The 23,463-nt window shown below is 37.8% G+C and overlaps 1 protein-coding gene across 1 annotated transcript in view; it reads right to left on the bottom strand.

The window, feature by feature from the left end:
* The window catches only part of LOC106087683 (protein Wnt-6), a 31,625-nt gene extending 8,410 nt beyond the window's left edge, over positions 1–23,215 (bottom strand). Inside the window, exons 1-2 of the mRNA XM_059365398.1 lie at positions 23,142–23,215; positions 16,519–16,739 (exon numbers count right to left, since the gene is read on the bottom strand). Coding sequence (XP_059221381.1) covers positions 16,519–16,739; positions 23,142–23,215 — 295 coding nt within the window. The remainder of the gene's footprint in view (positions 1–16,518; positions 16,740–23,141) is intronic.
* Positions 23,216–23,463: the final 248 nt, after the last annotated feature.

Genomic DNA, 23,463 nt, shown 5'->3' with positions numbered 1-23,463 from the left:
GGTATGCTAGCCTCAGCGTTACGGTGGCTTCCATCAAGTGGAGGCACGGAGAGAAAAACCTGTTATGCATATGTGGTCAAAGTTTTACACAGGCCACCACGCCAGCATAGCCACTATCTGACAGGAGAGGATATTTTTCCTTACCACGACAGTCGTGGCTCTTCCCTGTTCATACTAGAGCTCCATAAGTTCTGCATGCAACAAACAAGCCACCATATATTGCACGAACTCAACTAAAACCCTAATCACTTTTCAGAATACGCTTAACAATTCCGCATGCTTCAGTTGGTTTCTCCTTCACCTGATCCCATTCTCTTTGAAATAGTCACTCCCAGATATTTAACGAGTCCTTCTTATCCGATATTAGCTTCGTTAGACCGAATGGTGGGTGGACGATTCCTCCGCAACGTCAACATCAGCACGATCGCTATACTTGAGCATAATACCCATGACCTGCTTGTCCTGTCCGAAATCTTCTTCAACTAGGATGAGCAAGTCATTCGAATACACACTGATTTTTAAGGACTCAGCCAAACGCCTCAGCAGCAAATCCATCATGTGGTTCCATACTCTATATGGAGCACAAAGGGACGCCTGAAAAATATTACTCTTCTGAAAAACATTCATATTGAGATACACTTAAATTAATCACCTTAATGCTGTCTGACACTGATCGTCACTAAAAAGCTGTCTTAGTCTCGCTTACCCACACAAGTTCACCCTGCTGTAATGACTGAGTGCAAAGAAGACACCACATTTAGGACTAATTTCGCTGCTGCCACGTAAGAACAATGATCTCAGTACAAAAGACATTCTTTTGCAACAATAAAGCAAAAGACCAAATGGCAAGGTGAGTGAAAGAGTGGATAGCTAGAGGCAATTGATATTCGTAATAAATTTCGCATTAGTTAACTAAGTTGGACATTTAAATTGTTGCCCCATGACAATCGAGGTATTTTGTTACCCGTTGATGATGATGATGATGATCAAGATGTGTAGCACTGGTGGTTAGCCAAGAAAATCAGACTGCTCCATAATGAGTGCAACTGTTTGCTTGGGTTCTTTATTTTTTTTTTTGGGCTTCTCACCCTCACGAACAAAAGCGAAACCATGTTGACAGATTGACGTGACGCTATGGCTAAAGTTAACAAAAATTCAGCGCTGCAATAATGAAGGTGGCAGTTAAGCTCTGGGATATGAGTGCTGCCTATGCTCGTATCCCCCTTGGCAGGCTGTGTGGACGACTGGAATGTAATCCATGGTTAAGCCTGGTTATTTATGGCTGGCTGATCATTTGACTTTGAGGTTAGCGTAGGCTACGCTCTGGGGGGAACTTGTGAACACTGATTTTCACATGTGTCATGTGCGGGCAATTATAGTTGCCTTTTGGTACTTGTTCATCCGTCCGTCTGTCTGTCTGTCTGTCCTTCCATCCATCACTGCCGCTATTCATTTTCCTTTGAGTGTCACATTGCTCTGTCTTGGTTTGGTTTTTTATGGCCAAAAACTTCTGTTGACACTTTGCCTTCACAACTTTTGAACACTCACTTCCACTCCTTTGGCTTCCACCTCACTCTGTCTGCGAGCTATTATCAATCTGGCCTTAAATGTTGGCTAAAATACCAAGACGCTTAAACCAATGGCGGTAAAACATGGCCATTCGCAAAATGAAGCTTCTAAAGGTGTGCACCGTTTTATTGGTAGTGGCTGTAGGGTGTCGTTAAACTTTACAACAACGGATGATTATGTCAAGCCTTTGTTTGTTCACTTGTCCGCTGCTACTCCTCCCCCTCCCGGCACACACACACACACACACTCACACACCGCACACTCTTGATACGAATGACTCCCAGTGTGTATTACCACTCTTTTAGCGGCTCCTTTATTTATTTCGCCAAAAAATAACACAAACACTGGCACACACACACTCAAGACTTTTTGTTAGCCTCCTCTAATCGTTTGTACCCAGGCCCATTGGAATTCCTCTCTGGCCGGCTTCTGAGGATACAACTGAAGCGTTGCAAACACAAAACTTGGCCATAATTTATTTAAATTGACAGCATGGATGCTCATTTTAAGCGCTATTCATCAGGTTTTATTATGCAACTTGATGGATGATGTGGTTTTGTTCACGTAGCATGATGACGACCACAAAAGAGGGTGGTGCGAAACGAGCGAAAGAGGCAGAGGGCTCACCACTCTACTACTCAGACCAACAAAAATGTATTGCAAATTGTTGCAATAATTAGTTGGTGTATAGATAGAATGACGGTCGAGCGGATAGGTGAGCTAAAAAAACTGCAACAACTGCCAGTCAATGAATGGCCCATACAAACAAATGGCCAGGCCATAAAAAACTCTTTGGGGTTATTGTATAAGCCTCAATGAGTTATTAAGAATTAATTAAAATAATGCTCATTTGATTGGTCTCTAGCGAGAATTAGTGCCGGCCTGGGTCTAATAAATCGTCTCCCTTGATCTAAATCTCATTTAAGTTTGGATCAAAGTACTAGGCTACTGCTAAACCTGTACAGAGTGTTCTAATGTCTTAATAATATGTTCCACAACTATGGGAGTTTTAAAGACATTTTCTTATTGAAATATTTTTTTTTAGAGAATTTCAATCGAATTTTGTCTTCAGAGAAAATTTTATTAGAATTTTATCCTTAGAAGAAAAATTTTACTTAAATTTAGCATTTCACTGAAATTTTGTCTTAAAAAAAAATTTTACTGAAATTTTGTCTTAAGAGAAAATTTGACTGAAATTTTGTCTTTAGAAAAATTTTACTGAAATTTTGTCTTAAGAGAAAATTTCACTGAAATTTTGTCTTTAAAGAAAATTTTACTGAAATTTTGTCTTTAAAGAAAATTTCACTGAAATTTTGTCTTTAAAGAAAATTTCACTGAAATTTTGTGTTTAAAGGAAATTTCACTGAAATTTTGTCTTTAGAGAAAATTTCACTGAAATTTTGTCTTAAGAGAAAATTTCACTGAAATTTTGTCTTTAGAGAAAATTTCACTGAAATTTTGTCTTTAGAGAAAATTTCACTGAAATTTTGTCTTTAAAGAAAATTTTACTGAAATTTTGTCTTTAGAGAAAATTTCACTGAAATTTTGTCTTTGGAGAAAATTTCACTGAAATTTTGTCTTAAGAGAAAATTTCACTGAAATTTTGTCTTTAGAGAAAATTTCATTGAAATTTTGTCTTTAGAGAAAATTTCACTGAAATTTTGTCTTTAGAGAAAATTTCACTGAAATTTTGTCTTTAGAGAAAATTTCACTGAAATTTTGTCTTTAGAGAAAATTTCACTGAAATTTTGTCTTTAGAGAAAATTTCACTAAAATTTTGCCTTTAGAGAAAATTTCACTGAAATTTTGCCTTTAGCATAAATTTCACTGAAATTTTGTCTTTAGCATAAATTTCACTGAAGTTTTGTCTTAAGAGAAAATTTCACTGAAATTTTGTCTTCCAAGAATTTTGTATTTAGAGAAAATTTCACTGAAATTTTTTTTTGTATTTAGAGAAAATTTCACTGAAATTTTGTCTTAAGAGAAAATTTCACTGAAATTTTGCCTTTAGAGGAAATTTCACTAAAATTTTGTCTTTAGAGAAAATATTACTGAAATTTTGTCTTTATGTATGTATGATGTATGATCGAACCGAGGGGCGATTATAGATTATTCTTGCAGCTAAGTTTCGCAGCCGTCTTAGTGTGGCGAGAAACGTGCGAAGCAGGGAAGCAGGACATCGGAAAGTTGCAAACACAACAGGTGGCAAAGGCATACTCCTCTCGCCTGACCCAATTGCTTGATAAAAGCACTCCTACAACGGCGCAGTGGCAATCCATTGCCCACTCCATGGAAAATGTAGCGAAATCCGTACTTTGCTACAGGAAGCCTCCCCCAAAGAACCCATGGTACGATCACGAGTGTTGAAATGGTACTGAGGGCAAAATGCGGCATACAGAGCGACCCTGCAATCAGTAGCAACGTGAAGGAAAGGTGTCGGGAGAAGAGGAGAGAGGAGAAACGTCTATTCCGCAGAAAGAACAAGTAAAAGCGTGCTAAGTTCGGCCGGGCCGAATCTCATATACCCTCCACCATGGATGGCATTTGTCAAGTTCTTTGCGCGGTATCTCTGTTGTGCTGTTTCAGGCTATAGACCGATGCTGTTTCAGCTACAGAAGGTCATGGGAGAAACCGTTGTAATTTCAGCCAAATCGGATAATAATAGCGCCCTCTAGAGGCTCAAGAAGTCAAGGTACCAGATCCGTTTATATGACAGCTATATCAGGTTATGGACCGATTTGAACCATACTTAGTACAGTGGTTGGATGTCATAACAAAACACGTCATGCCAAATTTCAGCTAAATCGGATGGCTCAAGAGGCTCAAGTAGTAAAGTAGGGAGATCGGCTTATATGGAAGCTGTATCAGGCTACAGACCTATTCGGACCATATTTGATACGTAAGTTGAAGATTATGGGAAAAGCCGTTATTCCAAATTTCAGTCAAATCGAATAGGAATTGCGCCCTCTAGAAGCTCAAGAAGTCAAGACCCCAGATCGGTTTATATGTCAGCTCTATCAGGTTATAGACCGAATTGAACTACAGTTGTTGGAAGTCATAACAAAACATGTCTTGCAACATTTCAGCCAAATCGGATAGGGTTTAAGCCCTCTAGAGGCTCCAGAAGTCAAGATCCCAGATTGGTTTATATGACGGCTATATAAAGTTATGGACCGATTTCAACCATACTAAGCACAGTTGTTGGAAGTCATAATAAAACACCTTATGTAAAATTTCAGCCAAATCGAATAAGGATTGTGCCCTCTAGCGGTTCAAGAAGTCAATACCCCAGATAGGTTTATATGACAGCTATATCAAAACTTGCACAGATATAGCCCATTTACAATCGCAACTGACCTACACTAATAAGAGGTATTTGTGGAAAATTTCAAGCGGCTAGCTTTACTCCTTTGTAAGTTAGCGTGAATTCTACAGACAGACGGACGGACGGACAGACAGGCGGACATGGCTAGTTCGACTTAAAATATCATGACGATCAAGAATATATGTGGGGTTTTAGACGAATATTTCGAGGAGTTATAAACAGAATGACGAAATTTGTATACCCCCATCCTATGGTGGAGGGTATAAAAATTAAATGCATAGACGTGAGAGTACAGGAGTCAGAATGAAGTCCGGAAATTCTACCAAAGAATTAAACATCAATCCGATGGCTTTGGTGCATACACATCTTCCTGCAGAGACTTAGAAGCAAATCTGGTAACTGACACAGATAGAATGCTGAGGATATGGAAAGAACATTTAAGCCAACTGCTGGTGTCCGACGTTGGCGGCGGAGAGGACAGCGCAGAACCAATCCCTTATGATGGTATAGAATGTTTACCTCCTAGTCAGAATGAGGTCCAAGTAGCAGTGACCCGACTAAAAAACAACAAGGCAGCAGGAGCCGATTGGTTACCCGCTGTATTTTTTAGGGCGTATGCATCAGTTTATCTGCGCAATCTGGCTAGAAGAACGCTTACCCGATGATTGGAACTTTAGCATACTATGTCCCGTACACAAGAAAGGAGACTAGAAGGAATGTGCCAACTACAGAGGAATAAGTCTCCTTCTCATCGCATTCAAGATACTCTTGAGCTTATTGTGTTAAAGATTAAAACCTAAAGTCAATGAGATAATTGGGCCCTATCAATGCGGCTCTAGACCTGTTAAATCCACCCTGGACCAGATATTCACACTGCGCCAAATCCTGAAAAAGATCCGAGAAGGACAAATCAACATCTACCATCTCTTTGTTGACTACAAAGCCGCCTTCGATACTCCGTTACGTTCAAAGGTATTTCAAGCCATGTCTGAGTTTGGTATCATTGCAAAATTAATAGGACTCTGCAGAATGACACATGCGGATACACGTTCCTCAGTAAGAATAGGAAAGAATCTCTCCGAACCATTTAATACCAAACGAGGCTTCAGACAAGGAGACAGTCTACCGTGTGATCTCTTTAATATCCTGTTGGAGAAGATTATACGAGATGGAGATGAGAATAGATATGACACACTTCTCACAAGAGAACATATGCTACTCGCCTATGCCGAAGACATCGATATCATAGGTCGGTGACCGGAAGTAGTAACTGCAGCCTTTGAAAGAATCGAAAGAGAGTCAGTGAAAATGGGTCTGGCAGTAAATGGAGATAAGACGCAATGGATGGTTTCAACTCCCAAAAAGCCTTGCACAACCGAGCAGATAAAGAAAATGGAGAAAGTTGGGAACCACAACTTTGCAATAGCTAGCAATCTTTATCTACCTCAGTTTTGAGATAAAGCGAAGAATAATACTGGCAAACTGATGCTATTTTGGATTAAGTAAGAAGTTTAAAATCAAGGCCACCTCTAGACAGACGAAGATTACATTATACAAGACAATGATACTACCCGTGTTCTTATATGGTTCTGAAGCATGAGTACTTGTGAAAGCAGCTGATGCGGTGTTTGGAGTATTTGAGAGAAAGATTCTTCGTAGAATGCGCTGATAGAGAATATAGGCGTCGTATGAACCACAAACTGTGCGAGCTGTATGACGACGATAGTTACACGTATCGAAATACAACTGCTGCGTTGGCTAGGTCATGTTGTCAGAATGGATGAAGAAACTCCAGTAAAGAAGTCTTATGAAGGCAAACCGGGGCGACTAAAGTCCCGATGAACGGATCAAGTGGTGGGAGACACCACGAAACTTGGTGTCAAAGAGTAAAAAATGGGCGCAGAAGATCGAGGCGCTTGGAACGCTATTCTACGTTCGGCTAGTGGAACAAATGTTCTCTCATAGCCAATTAAAGTAAAGTATGGTACAAACAAAATTACAAAATTAGTAAACCCCCTTCCTAGGGTAGATGGTATAACAATTTATTGTAATTACTAATTTTCTCAAGCAAATTGTCTAACTTTTTCTTGCAAAATTCTTATGACTCATAGAGTGCCCTTAGGCAAAAACAAAATACCATTTAAATGATTCATAACAATAAATGATTGAGCAATTTAAAAAAGTTCAATATTGTCAGTATAAATAGCAATGATACATGACCCGCCACCCTACTCGCCACTCACAGACCTTCCTCATTTTAATTGCAATGAGTTAAAGGTTTTTTAAAATCCTCCTATTATGGCTATGCTGACTGCCTCAGTTGTCGAAGAGTCTTTTGCCTTTTGATTAAGCAAATACTAATAACCTCGCTCTGGATTGATTAGCAGCTGGCCATTATATGGTCAATATATCGATACAACATGAAACTATTTGCGGTTTCTGTTGATTTAGAGGAATTTTTGTCTGAAATTTGAATATTAAATTTTTTTAATGCGAATATGGTTTTTTTGGTTTTCTAAAGACTGCACACATAATTTCCAATGGAATTTGAAATGGATGTTGAACCACATTTTTGTGGTTAACATTTGGAGCGCTAACGGAAGTCTGGGTTGAAAAAAAAATCGAAAATAGAAGAAGTATTAAAGAGAAATGTTGCCAGAGAATCCCACGAGGAACGAGCCGCCGGCATACAATCCCTTAAGAAAAGCTAGGAGATTGCTCTCATGCCAGTGAAAGCGGTCAAAAAAAAAAACGTGATTTAGAACCATCTTTTAAGCACCCCTTGGCGTTGAACCATCCTTTTTTTGTAGAGAATTGTTTCAAAACTTGTGTTATAACCCTCCTAAAATTTTGTTTTATTTTCCCTTTCGGATTCGAACCCTAAATAGTGAGCGTCATGTCAACCTTTTATTCATTTTAATTTCAAAGGACTCTTTTTTCCATTTTTCCGCATAATAATTGTTGTCGTTTTTTGGGCCATTTGACTGATAATTGCTTTTGCGCATGTGCACAAGCCACTCTAAACTGCAGTGGCTTGAGCTGTGGCCATTTACTTGCATATCTGATAATAAATTGGATAGTTAAGTATTTTCATTATAAATATTTTTTTTTTGCAGTTGGCCGTTGTCTTCGTTGCCGTATTAATTTATTCAGTGTTAATGTTAGTTATTGCTCCCCTCCTGTTTGTTTTATGCAAAAATTGTTGGCTAAGATGGGAACGCGTTAAACGTCCGTTCCAACTGTATAGCGTCTCTTACAAGTCACGTGTGAATGTGTTTGTGTGTAGGTCGTTGGTTGGCCGGTCGACCGACCGACCGTCCGTACGAACCGCAATATTTAAAACTTAATTCAGTTTGTTTAACTAAACATGTCAACACTTGCTTTACATGGTGCCTAACATGACAATGACTTTTTCCCCGGCAAGAAAAACACAAAGCGCCGCTAATAGACAACAACACACATTTAAATGAAAAAAAAAAAAAGATCAAAACCCAGCGATCAGCAAGCAGCTCTACAAAACATCACCACACCAAATACTTGAACGGGACTCGCAGTCAGTCACTCAGTTAGTTAGTCAGCCAGCTAACCAACTATGCCAGCCAGAGTCCAGATACTCTGGCACTTGCAATTACACTTTTTTACTCGCTCCAAATAAAGCGTTTTGCTACAACATTTAATTTAAATATTCCGATACATGGAGAAGAAATTTGAAGCAATGAGAAATTAATGAAAGTTAAAAAGAAAACATTTTATTATAAACAAGTAAAAGAGTGCTAAGTTCGGCCGGGCCGAATCTTATATACCCTCCCCCATGGATCGCATTTATCGAGCTCTTTCCACAGTATCTCGAAGGATAAACGAAAAGAAATGCTATGTTATTGGAACAATATCAAGCTATGGTTCATTTCGGACCATAATTGAACTGAATTTTGGAGACCATAGTAGAAGTCATTGTATAAAATTTCAGCCAAATCTAGTAAAAATTGCGCACTTTAGGGGGGAATGAAATAAAATAGGAAGATCGGTTTGTAGGGGAGCTGTATTAGGCTATAAACCAATTCATACCATATTCGACACGTATGTTGAAGGTTACGAGGGAAGCCATTGTACAAAATTTCAGCCAAATTGGACAATACTTGTGCCTCAAGAAGTCAAGACCCCAAATCGGTTTATATGGCAGCTATATCAGTTGTACACAACGTGTTTCGCTATTACTTCCAAAAACTGTGCCATGTATGGTTCAAATCAGTCCATAACCTGATATAGCTGCCATATAAACCGAGCTTGGGTCTTGACTTCTTGATCATCTACCGAGCGCAATACACGATATGTTTCGCTATGACTTCCAACAACTGTGCCAAGTATAGTTCAAATCGGTCCATAACCTGACATAGCTGTTATATAAACTGTCCGATTTGGCTGAAATTTAGCATTATGTTTTTTATTATGAATTTCAATAACTATGTCAAATTAGGTTCAAATCGATCGAATAAACCGATCTGGGATCTTGTCTTCTTGACCCCAACCCATCCTTTCTGGTAGTTATTGCCCTTATGGCAATTTTACTGTGGGTAAAGATGTTCACACTCGACGTCCTCGCGTTTGCACCACACCACTTCACGCAATCCGTGATCGCCCGGATCTCCGCCTGCAGGATCGTATTATGGTCAGGCAGTGTAAAACAGATCTTAGTCCCTGGGTTCCCAATGTAAACCCCCAGGTCCACCTTGTCCTCTAGCTTTGATCCATCCGTGTAACATAATATTCCGTATGGCTTTACTAGGGTTCCGTCAATCCAAGACTGTGCCGATGGCAGCAGCGCCTCGCACTCGACTTTAAGGTTCATCTCAGGTATCCGATCGGAAACCTCTTCCCTTCCTTCCAGGTTTCCTATCGTCGCCTCGATTATACCGCGATGGTATGAGCAGCTCCCATCCTCAATCCATTCTACCATCGCCTTAAGTCTCATAGCCGCAGTGGCTGCCTCACACTTAATCTGTATGTCAATGGGTCAGGTGTCAAGAATAGTTTCCAATGCCTTAATGCGCGTGGTCCTCATCGCTTTGCCCATGCCAAGACAACATGTTCTTTGAACCTGTTGTATGGTCCTTATGTTGCACTTTTTCTCCATAGCAGTCCACCAAACTACTGTGGCGTAGGTAAGTATTGGTCTAATAAGGCTCCTGTAGAGCCAGTGGACTATCCTCGGATTCAGGCCCCATTTCGAGCCTACGGCCCGTCTAAATAGTGGCCAACATTGTTGTTTGGTAGCACTTCCAACAACTACGCTAAATATGGTTTTAATCGGTCAATGTTTTGATATAGCTGCCATATAAACCGATCTTGGGTCTTGACTTCGTGTGCCTCTAGAGGGCGAAATTCTTATCCGATTGGATTGAAATTTGGCACATAGTGTTTTAGTAGCACTTCCAACAACTGCGCTGAGTATGGTTTTAATCGGTCCATGTTTTGATATAGCTGTTATATAAACCGATCTTGGGTCTTGACTTCTTGAGCCTCTAGAGGGCGCAATTCTCATCCGATTTAACTGAAATTTCGCACGCAGTGTTTTGGTAGCACTTCCAACAACTGCGCTGAATATGGTTTTAATCGGTCCATGTTTTGATATAGCTGCCATATAAACCGATCTTGGGTCTTGACTTCTTGAGCCTCTAGAGGACGCAATTCTCATCCGATTTAACTGAAATTTTGCACCTAGTGTTTTGGTATCACTTCCAACAACTGCGCTGAATATGGTTTTAATCGGTCCATGTTTTGATATAGCTGCCATAGAAACCGATCTTGGATCATGATTTCTTGAGCCTCTATAGGGCGCAATTCTCATCCGATTTAACTGAAATTTTGCACCTAGTGTTTTGGTATCACTTCCAACAACTGTGTTAAGTATGATTCAAATCGGGTAATAATCTGGTACAGCTGTCATATAAACCGATCTTGGGTCTTGACTTCTTGAGCCAATAGAGCGCGTGGTTCTCATCCGATTTGGCTGACATTTTGCATGAGGTGTTTTGCTCTGACTTCCAATAACTGTGGTAAGTATGGCGTAAATCGGTATGGAATCGGATATAGCTGCCATATAAACCGATCTGGGATTTTGACTTCTTGAGCCTCTAGAGGGCGGAATTTTCACCCGATTTGGCAGAAATTTTGTACAGCGGCTTCTCTCATGACTTTCAACATACGTGTCTAATGTGAACGGAATCGATCAATAGCTTGATACAGCTTCCTTATAAACTTTTCTCTCGATTTTGCTTCTTGAGCCCCTACAAGGTGCAATTCTTATCCGAATGAACTGAAATATTACACAGTGACTTCTACAATGTTTAGCATTCATTTATGGTCCGAATCTACGGATATGGTCCGGACTACAACTTGATATAGCTTCAATAGCATAACAGTTCTTTTTGAATATTCTATGTTTGTCTAAAAAGAGAAACCGCGCATGGAACTCGACAAATGCAATCAATGGTGGAGGGTATATAAGATTCGACCCGGCCGAACTTTCTTATCAAAATGTGAAAAATTTTGTTTGTTATCTCAAAACCTTTCTCTCAGTGTCTTCACGTTTGCTTAGTATCGGTGTGACTATGTCGGGAATGAAATGAGTGACTATGGTAGTGTATGGTGCTGGAGTGATTGTCGTCCCATCATCCCATCGCCGTTCAAACGTACGATGGTGGAGTGGAGCGTGTGTGTGATGCATATAAACAGCAAGTGCAATGTGATGTCTCTCGTCCGTTAATGTTGATTGGAGGATATGGTGGTGTGGTGATGTTGGTTTGGGGCTTGATCTTGATTTCATTTCGGTTGTTGTGTTTTGTATTTCCCTGCATTTCTTCGGTGTTGTTGTCGTCGTTTTTTGTTTTTTTTGTTTCGTTAAAGCAGAGTTGTCAACACTGCATAATAATGAAGTTAATTTGTAAGATGTTTATATCAGCAACAACCATAGCCATAGCCATAGCAGCAGCAGCAACAACAATAAAACAAAAAATGACAATGATTTAACAACAAATTCAACACGACTCATGTACGTAGGTATTCCTAGTTGGAAAAAAGGCTCAAATGGCTGTCTGAAATGCTGTTTGGTTTTGTTTTTTGTTTTTGTGAAGATGGCAATGATTTAAATAAAACTGATCTTTTAGAGATTTGCTCTACTATTCGTCGCTTGAATGCTTGATTCGCTTAACAATTTAAGCAAATGTTATTGCCTTTGTTTTACTTGCCTGGCAGGTGATTTGTATAAGCCTCAGGAATGAAGACTCTATTGATGTTGCTTTGGGAATTAAGGAATGACTAACAAGATTTCTAGCCTCCTGGCTGTCATTGGTTAAGGCAAATTAATTTGGAAAGGTGGGCGGTTAGTAGTTCTTGAAATATTTGCACGTTTATAGTTCACACTTTGGGGGAAATGTTTTGCCATTGACGACAGGTCGACAAACTTACAGCAGGAACAAAAAAAAATCAAAATGGGGGTTTAGTTCGAAAATTTACAGACGGAAGCTTCTGGGATAATTGTGAAGAATACTCTCAGTACTCAAGTTGGAATTTCTGAAATCTTGGCGAAACTCTGTTTTTGTTTGGCGATATTGGCATGCTTTGTACCACAGGAAAACCTTACCACACGAAGGCGTCCTACTTATCTGTCAACCTTATCTGTCTTAGGGCAAAGATCCCTGGAGATCGTTTGTCACGGCAACAGTATGCATATAGTAAGGGCAAGTCCACTGAAAAAGCCTTTAACGACATAGTCCTATATCGCAATCTTTCAACCAGCGACTGGAAGATTGGTAAATTGGATTTGGCTGATGGCGATCGGAGACGTGAAGAATTCATACTAAACTTCGACTGTCTCGCAAACCTCAACAAGTCTGAAGCAGTTGTATATTACGGATTAAAAAATTGAAACTGAAGGTGTATAGAATCGATGAGGTGAGGGAATCATGAGACGACTCAGCAGTTGAGGAACTACCAACCACATCTGTAAAGTTTGGCGGTCTGCAGGAGACTGAAACTCCCCTTGCCACGATCAAACCTGGAGAGGAAGGCGTCGAAACGGGACACAACCAGCCCAGTGTGGGTGGGTCATCTGGTTGGATTGGGCTCAAGGTGTGCGCCAGCGGAGATGGACGGAACTTAAAAGGTACTCCAACAGCAGCACCTAGTGAAGGATCTATGGAGGGACTATTCCTCCATAGAAGCAAGGTTCCAATGTCTTGTATAAGAGTGAATGCGTAAGAAAACCCATCGCTCGAACGATTCTTGTGAGGATAAACTCCTGGCCGACTCAGAAGAAGAGGCTTAAGTAACAGTGGCGGAAATACTGAAACCTAGCTATGGACCGGTATCTGCAGATAAATCTCCGGTATTGTAAGGTCGCTTCGGCATCACCCAAGGTCCTTCTGATGGCATGAGAATTCGATGTTGTTCTTATCCAGGAACCATGGTTTTGTAGAGGAATGGTTTGTGCACTAAAAACTCCTGGATTAAAACGACTCAACGGTATGGGGAATGGAGAACTCAGAGCCTATATTTTTGCAAAGAGTAGTCTAAATGTTTTCTTCTTCCGTCGCACAGATCGATTGTGCCAAATCGAAAAACTTGGAGATAATTCTTGAACTTTTGAACGAATAGAGATATGTCCACCTCACCTCAACATAGTTAATGTTGAGGTGTTTTCCAATAAGTATGCAAAATTTGGGGACCCTTGTGGGTCTAGAGGCTGATTCATGGGGCTTGAAACTTGGCCACCTCGCGTATGTCGAATTTTGTACTGCTTGCCAGACAGTCATTTATGGACCGATAGGCTTGATTCCATTTTTAGAAGATAGAGCTCGTAAAACTCTACAGGACTTCCGCAGCATTAATCGTATCTATTGTACATTTAGTCAATTTGTGTTTGTTTGTTTGTATGTTTGTGTGTTCCTTATAGACTCAGAAACGGCTGAACCGATTTTCTTGAAATTTTCACAGATGGTGAATAATGACTTTTTGATATCTGAAGGGGGGGCGGACCCTCCCCCTTAACCGATTTTTCAGAAACGCCAGATCTCGGAGATGGGTTTAGCGATTTAAGCGAAATTTTGTGTGCTCTCATATAGTACCCTAAAAATAAAAATTTGGTATCCAAATTTCGGATGGGGTACCTAGGGAGGCTGCCCCACCCTAAAAGCTACCAAACATATATTTAGACCAAGCACGACAATATGGGACTCAAATGAAAGGTATTTAGGTTAAGAAAACGTATATGATATCCAATTGTCGGACCAAGTGCTAGGGGGACCACCCCAAGCCCCAAAACACCCCTAAATCGAGCATATTTACCGACCATGGCAATATGGGACTAACATGAAAGATATTTGCGAGTAGAATACGAATCTGGTATCCAAATGTGGGACGTTATTCCGTTTGTAACGCATCGAAATATTGATCAGAGGTCCAACAAAGTATATATATTCTTGATTGTCTTGACATTCTAAGTCAATTTAGCCATGTCAGTCCGTCATTCCGTCTGTCTGTCTTTTGAAAGAACGAACATTTTTGAAGGAGTAAAGCTTGGTGCTTGCAATTTTAAATAAATACTTCTGCAGGTTGGTTGGGATTTTAAATGGGCCAATTCGATCTATGTTTTGGTATAGCTGCCATATAAACCGGTATCGGATCTTGACTTCTTGAGCCTCTAGAGGGCACAATTCTTATCCGGTTTGGATGAAATTTTGCACCAAATGCTTTATTTTGCCTTCAAACAACTCTGCCAAGTATGGCTCAAATCGGTTTATAATATATACTGATTTCGCAAGTTGATTTCTTGAGCCGCTAGAGGGCGCAATTATTATCCGACATGGCTGAAATTTTGCACTAAGTGTTCTGTTCTAACTTCTAACATTTGCGCCAAGTTTGGTTCAAATCGGTGCATAACCTGATATAGCTCCCGTATATCCCGATCTCGGATCATGACTTCTTCAGCCTCTAGAGGGCACAATTATCACCCGATTTGGCAGAAATTTTGCATGACGTGTTTTTGCTTGACTATCAACAATTGTGCCAAGTATGGTCGAAATCGGTTCAAAGCATGATATTGCTCCCATATAAACCGATTCCGAATCTTTACTTCTTGAGCCGCTAGAGGGCGCAATAATCATCCGATTTATCTGATATATAATATTTGTCTTTAGTATGGTTCAAATCGGTTTATAACCTGATATAGCTCCCATAAACCCTACGGAGTCCAACGTAGCGCAAAGGTTTGCATGTCCGCCTATGACGCTGAACGCCTGGGTTCGAATCCTGGCGGGACCACCATAAAAAATTTTCACCGGGGGTTTTCCCCTTCTAATGTTGGCGACATTTGTGAGGTACTTTGCCATGCAAAACTTCTCTCCAAAGAGGTGTTGCATTGCGGCACGCCGTTCGGACTCGGCTATAAAAAGGAGGCCCCTTATCATTGAGCTTTAAACTTGATTCGGACTGCACTCATTGATATGTGAGAAATTTGTCCCTGTTCCTTAGTGGAATGTACATGGGCAAAATTTGCATTTGCATTCCCTTATGGAACCGGGGATACTTCCCTCATATCATTGAGGGCAGTATCCCCTCTTAAAGTTTAAGCTTACTGATAAGGGTCTCCTTTTTTATGCCGAGTGCGAATGGCGTGCCGCATAGCGACACCACTTGGTAGAGAATTTTAAACATGGCTGGATACCTCAGAAATGTAACCAACATTAGAAAGGGGGTAACAACCTATGAAAAATTTTCTAATGTTCATGACGGGATTTGAACCTAGACGTTCGGCGTCATGGGCGAACATGCATATCACTACCTCGCGGTGTCCTCCAAAACATATAAAAGGTGATCTTGTAGCAATAATCTTTCTGGCAACACTGGTTTAAACGTAAGGTGAATGATGAGTGCTACCGTGAGATGATATCCAACTTTTTTTTGCATGAAGTGTTTCGATCATCAACAACTGTGCCAAGCTCCCATATAAACCGGTCTCCCTATTATACTTCTTGAGCTTTAGAGTGAGCAATTCTTAACCGATTTGGCTGAAATTTTGCACAACTACTTCTTGTATGACCTTTAACATACGTGTTTAATAAGGCCAGAATCGGTCCATAACCTGATATAGCTCCCATATAACCCAATCTCAGATCTTGACTTCTTCAGCCTCTAGAGGGCGCAATTATTATCCGAATTGGCTGAAATTTTGTCCAATGAATTTCATTTTGGTCTCCAACAGCCAAACCTTCAAATCGGTTAAATTAGCATGGCAATTCTTATCCATAATCCTTTGGGATATCGGCCAAAGAACTTGACAAATGTGATCCATGGTGGAGAGTGTATAAGATTCTGCTCGGCCTTACTTAGCACGCTTTTATTTGTTTAACTTTAGAATTGATACTAAACCCAACTTTTTAGTTAACATCCCCAAAAATAATTAAAATTTTAAACTAAAGTTTCACTTTTGCCTCCCACTGTATAGTCTTCGAGAATATTATATGCAAACCAAATTTCATTTTATATAACAATGATGGCCGTAAAGAACATCCTGTCTTAATGCCAGAGAGATTTTTGTTTTGTTTTAGCAATGCATCTCATCTACTTACCTCTCATTAAGATTTTTCTCATGCTTTTGCGTAACGTTGAACAATTCCAGCGACGATTTCGAAATTGAAATTCACATTCTCGGAAGCCTAGATTTATGCCGTTGATGATCTCTTTCAGCAGGGCAGAATCGCGTCGGCAAATTTCAGCCATTTTACCACGTAGACGACGTGTCTTCTTGCACATTAAATCTGGATCAAGTAAAATATTCGAGCCCTCAGCCCTGCAGCATGATGAAGGTGGTTAAAGAGGCATTACATTCCATGTTGAGGTTTAGACGGTGACAAGATCAAGATCATGTAGTGGGTGGATGAGAGAAGTTCGTTTAGATTGGTCAGCATGGGAAAACAGGTGAAAAGGAAAGAAAAAAAAAGACATTTCAATCAATTTAAGAAAATTAAAAATTTTCCTACAAAATCATATAAAATTTGCAAAAACAAAAAAAAATAAAACTTTTTTTTTTCATACAAATATTAAAAATTTTTGTGCTAGAACAAATAACGAGGGGCAAGGGAAAGGAAAAACCATTAAAAAAGAGCAGAAATGATGAAGAGGTTCAGTTAAAGTATAGACCATAGGCTACTATACTTTAACTGAACCTCTTCATCATTTCTCCTCTTTTTTAATGGTTTTACCTTTCCCTTCCCCCTGACAACTTGTTATCATAATTTTTTGTTTTTTCTTTTCTCAACTCAATTTGGTTAATTTCATTAACATTCAAATAAAAATGCTCTAATTAGTATTTCACATTTTTGGTTAATAAAATAGAGAATTCTGAAGAAATCCAGCTGTTTTATTTAAAAATGCCAAGAAAAAGGAATCTCGCCTTAGCCAGCGCCGGCAATAGCCCCAAATTGATAAGACAACAAATGAATGAATTGGTTAACACACACACACACACATACACAGAGCTGTTAATAACAACTTAATGACAGATTTGATTTCCTGTTCTATTCATACCAAAAGGCAAACAAAAATCAAGCCAAACCACTTGAGTAACGCAGTGGGGGCCTGAGTGGGGAAGATCTCAAAATATTCACACGGCCTTAGGAAAGGTGTCACAGAATTTCAAATTAATTTGGAGATTTTATGATCGCTGCTGATAAAACATCGACTGTCGATTCATTCATTCATTCCCGGCTGCCAGTGTTCATTCATTACTAAGTGATAATTAAATTTTAATGGGAATTTGAACTGACTAACTAACTGACTAGCTAACCATCATTTAACCAATCCATGCTATTTTTTGGCCATCGATATGCAAAACATAAATCAGCTAATGAGTTCGTTGTCAATTTAATTTGCAAAATAGTACAAATTTTATGTGGCGCCACAATAAGCGTTGGCTTGTTTTTATCAAATTGTCATCATGATAATCAAAAGCTTATGAAAGTCATATCGAAACTAAGTCTGTGAGTAATAAGAAACGAAAATTCTAGAAAATATCCTATCGGCTCGGGAGGCCATCGTAGCGCAGAGGTTAGCATGTCCTTCCATGACTCTGAACGCCTGGGTTCGAATCTTGAAGAGACCATCATAAAATATTTTCACCGTTGGTTTTCTCCTCCTAATGCTGGCAACATTTGTGAGGTACTATGCCATGTAAAACTTCTCTCCAAAGAGGTGTCGCACTGCGACACGCCATTCGGACTCGGCTATAAAAAGGAGGTCCCTTACCATTGAGCTTAAAATTGAATCGGACTGCACTCATTGATATGTAAGAAATTTGCCCATGATCCTTAGCTGAATGTTCATGAGCAAAATTTGCATTTGCATCCTATCGGCTCAGAGTTATGCAAAATTTCTTCAAAACTCTACCGAAATTCAAAACATGATACCTTTTGGATACCTTTCCCATTATGAAACCATTGTGAAACCCAAAAATCCTGGTTTACTGAGAAAGATTTTGGGTTTGTGGCTGAAGAAAACTATAAGGTAAGATTGTGTGTTTTTTTTTATTTTAAATAAAATTGGAGACTAAATATTGTTCAACACTTTGATAAGTATAAATAATCGATAATCAAACAGAAAAATAATTGATTAAAACAATTCAAAGCCACTGAGCATTATTCTTAAAAGCCACCAATAATGAAACAAGTAAGGAATGTGTTACCCAGCAAACATATGAATGACACTAAAACCCAAGACAAAAATGTTCCTTTATTTTAGTTAACACTTGTTATACCCTCCACCATAGTATGGGGGTATATTTAATTCGTCATTCTGGTTGTAATACCTCGAAATATGCGTCTGAGACCCTATGAAGTGTGTATATCCTTGATCGTCATGACATTTTAAGTCAACCTAGCAATGTCCGTTTGTCCGACTGTCCACCCGTCCGTCCGTCCGTCCGTCTGTCCGACCGTCCGTCCTTCTGTCCGACCGTCCGTCAGTCCGTCCTTCTATCCGTCCGTCCTTCTGTCCGTCTGTCCGACCGTCCGTCAGTCGGTCTGTCCGTCCTTCTGTCCGTCCGTCCTTTTGTTCGTCCGTCCTTCTGTCCGTCCGTCCTTCTGTCCGTCCGTCCTTCTGTCCGTCCGTCCTTTTGTCCGTCCGTCCTTCTGTCCGTCCGTCCTTCTGTCCGTCCGTCCTTCTGTCCGTCCGTCCTTCTGTCCATCCGTCCTTCTGTCCGTCCGTCCTTCTGTCCGTCCGTCCTTCTGTCCGTCCGTCCTACTGTCCGTCCGTCCTTCTGTCCGTCCGTCCTTCTGTCCGTCCGTCCTTCTGTCCGTCCGTCCTTCTGTCCGTCCGTCCTTCTGTCCGTCCGTCCTTCTGTCCGTCCGTCCTTCTGTCCGTCCGTCCTTCTGTCCGTCCGTCCTTCTGTCCGTTCGTCCGTCCATTCGTCCGTCTGTCCGTCCGTCTGTCTATCTGCCTGTCTTTTTGTCTGTCCGTCCGCCCGCCCGTCCGTCCATCCGTCTGACCGTCTGGCCGTCTGACCGTCGGTCCGTCTGACCGTCTGTCCGTCTGACCGTCTGACCGTCTGTCCGTCTGACCGTCTGTCTGTCCGTCTGTCTGTCCGTCCGTCTGTCTGTCCAAAGCACACTAACTTTCGAAAAAGTTAAGCTTTTTATTAGTGTAAGTTGGTTGGGATTGTAAATGGGCCAAATCGGTCCATGTTTTGATATAGCTCCCATATATACCGATCTGGGTCTAGACTTCTTCAGCTTTTAGAGGGCGCTATACCTATTTGGTTTGGCTGTAATTTTACACGTTGTGTTTTGGTATCACTTACAACTTAGTATAGAAGCCATATAAACCGATCTTGGATCCTGACTCTTGCATATAGACCGATTTTGCGTTGTAATGCCATAAAAGATTTATTTATCCCGTCATCGGGCCCGAATATAGCCCATATCTGACCATATTTTGGTTCAGCTGTCATATAGACCCATCTGTCTAATTACCGCATAACAAGTGCACTCATTACCCGATTTCGCTGAAACTTAGAACAACGAGCTTTGTTAGGCCCGTCGACATATGAACCCAATATGGTCCAAATCGGACCATATTTGGATGTAGTTGGCATATAGATCGATCTGCCTATTTAGGGTCTTAAGCTCTTAACAGGCGCATTTGTTGTCCGATTGCCCTGAAATTTGAGTTAAAGAGTTGTTTTCAGCACCTGACATCAAAACTGAAAATGGTTCAGATCGGACGATATTTTGATAAAGCTGTCTTATAAATCGACCTCATTTATTACCCTATTTCACCGAAATTTAGAACAGTAAATTGCTCTAGTCTTCCCGTTGTTTGATCATATTCCGATAAATTGTCATATAGATCGATCTGCCGACAAATGGTCTACAGCCCGTAAAAGGGCAATTATTATCCGCTTCTACTGAAATTTAACGCAGTGTGTTGTATGTATAAGGACTTCTGACATCCGATCCAAACATGGTTCATATAGGATTATACTAAATATAGCTGCTGTACAGATCGATCTGCAGTATAGATCGATTTGACGACTTAGGGCCTTAGGCCTATAACTGCTGCATTTATGAACCGATTTCGCTGAAATTATGAACAGTGTGTATTGTTATGCTTCCCGATATCCTAACTGAGAATTATCAAGATCGGAGCATATTTCAATATAGCTGCCTTATAGACAGATATTTCAATGAAGGGTCTTAATTCCATAAAAAAAGGGGATTGATTGCTCGATTGAGCTAAAACTGTGACTGAAGCCCATAAAAGATTTATTTTTATTCGATTTTGCTGAAATTTGAAATACAAAATTCAATAGTGACTTATGTTTATTAGACCACTCAATGTCCGTGCCGAATTTCGGTGCATAAGTTATCCAATTTGTCCTTTTATTTCATTTTATTTAATTTAATTTAATTTAATTTAATTTAATTTAATTTAATTTAATTTAATTTAATTTAATTTAATTTAATTTAATTTAATTTAATTTAATTTAATTTAATTTAATTTAATTTAATTTAATTTAATTTAATTTAATTTAATTTAATTTAATTTAATTTAATTTAATTTAATTTAATTTAATTTAATTTAATTTAATTTAATTTAATTTAATTTAATTTAATTTAATTTAATTTAATTTAATTTAATTTAATTTAATTTAATTTAATTTAATTTAATTTAATTTAATTTAATTTAATTTAATTTAATTTAATTTAATTTAATTTAATTTAATTTAATTTAATTTAATTTAATTTAATTTAATTTAATTTAATTTAATTTAATTTAATTTAATTTAATTTAATTTAATTTAATTTAATTTAATTTAATTTAATTTAATTTAATTTAATTTAATTTAATTTAATTTAATTTAATTTAATTTAATTTAATTTAATTTAATTTAATTTAATTTAATTTAATTTAATTTAATTTAATTTAATTTAATTTAATTTAATTTAATTTAATTTAATTTAATTTAATTTAATTTAATTTAATTTAATTTAATTTAATTTAATTTAATTTAATTTAATTTAATTTAATTTAATTTAATTTAATTTAATTTAATTTAATTTAATTTAATTTAATTTAATTTAATTTAATTTAATTTAATTTAATTTAATTTAATTTAATTTAATTTAATTTAATTTAATTTAATTTAATTTAATTTTGTTTTATTTTATTTTATTTTATTTTATTTTATTTTATTTTATTTTATTTTATTTTATTTTATTTTATTTTATTTTATTTTATTTTATTTTATTTTATTTTATTTTATTTTATTTTATTTTATTTTATTTTATTTTATTTTATTTTATTTTATTTTATTTTATTTTATTTTATTTTATTTTATTTTATTTTATTTTATTTTATTTTATTTTATTTTATTTTATTTTATTTTATTTTATTTTATTTTATTTTATTTTATTTTATTTTATTTTATTTTATTTTATTTTATTTTATTTTATTTTATTTTATTTTATTTTATTTTATTTTATTTTATTTTATTTTATTTTATTTTATTTTATTTTATTTTATTTTATTTTATTTTATTTTATTTTATTTTATTTTATTTTATTTTATTTTATTTTATTTTATTTTATTTTATTTTATTTTATTTTATTTTATTTTATTTTATTTTGTTTTATTTTATTTTATTTTATTTTATGTTATTTAATATTATTTGAATTTTTTTTTGTGTTATTTCAAATTCTTTTATAATGTTTCATGTTTTACAGCATCCGATATGACCCAATTGCGATAGGACTTTTGTTTTGTTTATTGGGATACATCAAAACAACCCGATTCGTTTTGTTTCATCAAATCGATGGCATTGCAGCCTTAGTTTTGAGGTGTTTATACAGAGAACAACTTGAACATGTCTTTTAATTTCAATAAGCTTCTTAAGCATGGGCAAACAAACATTTCAAGCAACCAAGCGGGCTGCCTCCTGCTGAACTTTTCAAGTGGCATAGCCAGCTCCAAAGACCACTTGACAGCAAAAACAACATGAACATCAATAGTGTGGTGGTTTGTGCCACTGTCACTTTCATATAAACACTGGAACGGTCGTTTGGTCCACCAAGCAACACCTGCCACTAAACGATGTTTCAGGATTGCTACTCACTTTAGAGAATTGCCAATAAAAAGAGGTTTTTGGTTCAGATTTTTGCTTTTTTTTTTTTGGGAGTCAAATGTAGAGCACTTGAGAGGTGTCAATTGTTAATGTGTAACATGAAACTGTTAAAAAGCTTTTTTGGGGATTGTTGTTTCAGTATTTGCCACACTTTGATTTGTTTGTAAAGAGAAGAGTCAATATTTCGAGGTGTTACAAATGGAATGACTAAACCGTGAATAATCCAGGAAGGAAGTATGGAGCGTCAAGGAAGTTTAATAATCATCAGTCTTCCTATTAGACTTGAAGCCCTTACTCATGATTCGATTTGTCTTACATATTTCTGTTAAATGTGTATGAATGTGATTTTCATAAACAAACCAATTTGGCCAACTGTTCAAAGCCTCATACTCGATAATATTCTCCAAAGTATTTAAAAACTATTTCAATCTTTTCTAAAACAAATAAACCTCTATTTTGGCTGTTTTCATTCAAAATCAATATGTCAGATATCCCATGGTGACCAATCGAGCAACACCTTCGCTGCTTCATAGCACTGCTCTATGGCCTTCATAAATCATATTTTTTGACTCCCACAGTGAAGTGTCCCCTTTGGGCACCGCTGCCGTTTCAGCCACCAAAAAGGCCCCAAACGAAATTAGCAAATGCATTTTTAAATGGTATCGAAAATGCCAGAAAATTAAATGGCGGCTGCTTTTACGAAAACCTCAAAAAGCAGCCGCCAACTGGTGGCTGTTATTTGGCGTTTTAGATTTTTTTTGTAGAATTTTTTTTTTTTTTTGATTTGTTTGTAGCATGCCTCTTTCACAGGCATGCAACAACATTTCATTCACCGTAAGAGTCAATTAAGAACTAAATTGGTTGTACATGTTGTGGTCCAAAGTGTATTTATTTATTT

This window comes from Stomoxys calcitrans, chromosome 3 (assembly GCF_963082655.1).
Source record: "Stomoxys calcitrans chromosome 3, idStoCalc2.1, whole genome shotgun sequence".
NCBI classification, from domain to species: Eukaryota; Metazoa; Arthropoda; class Insecta; order Diptera; family Muscidae; genus Stomoxys; species Stomoxys calcitrans.
Note: the sequence above shows the minus strand (reverse complement) of the source record. Positions and strands in the feature narration are given on the sequence as shown.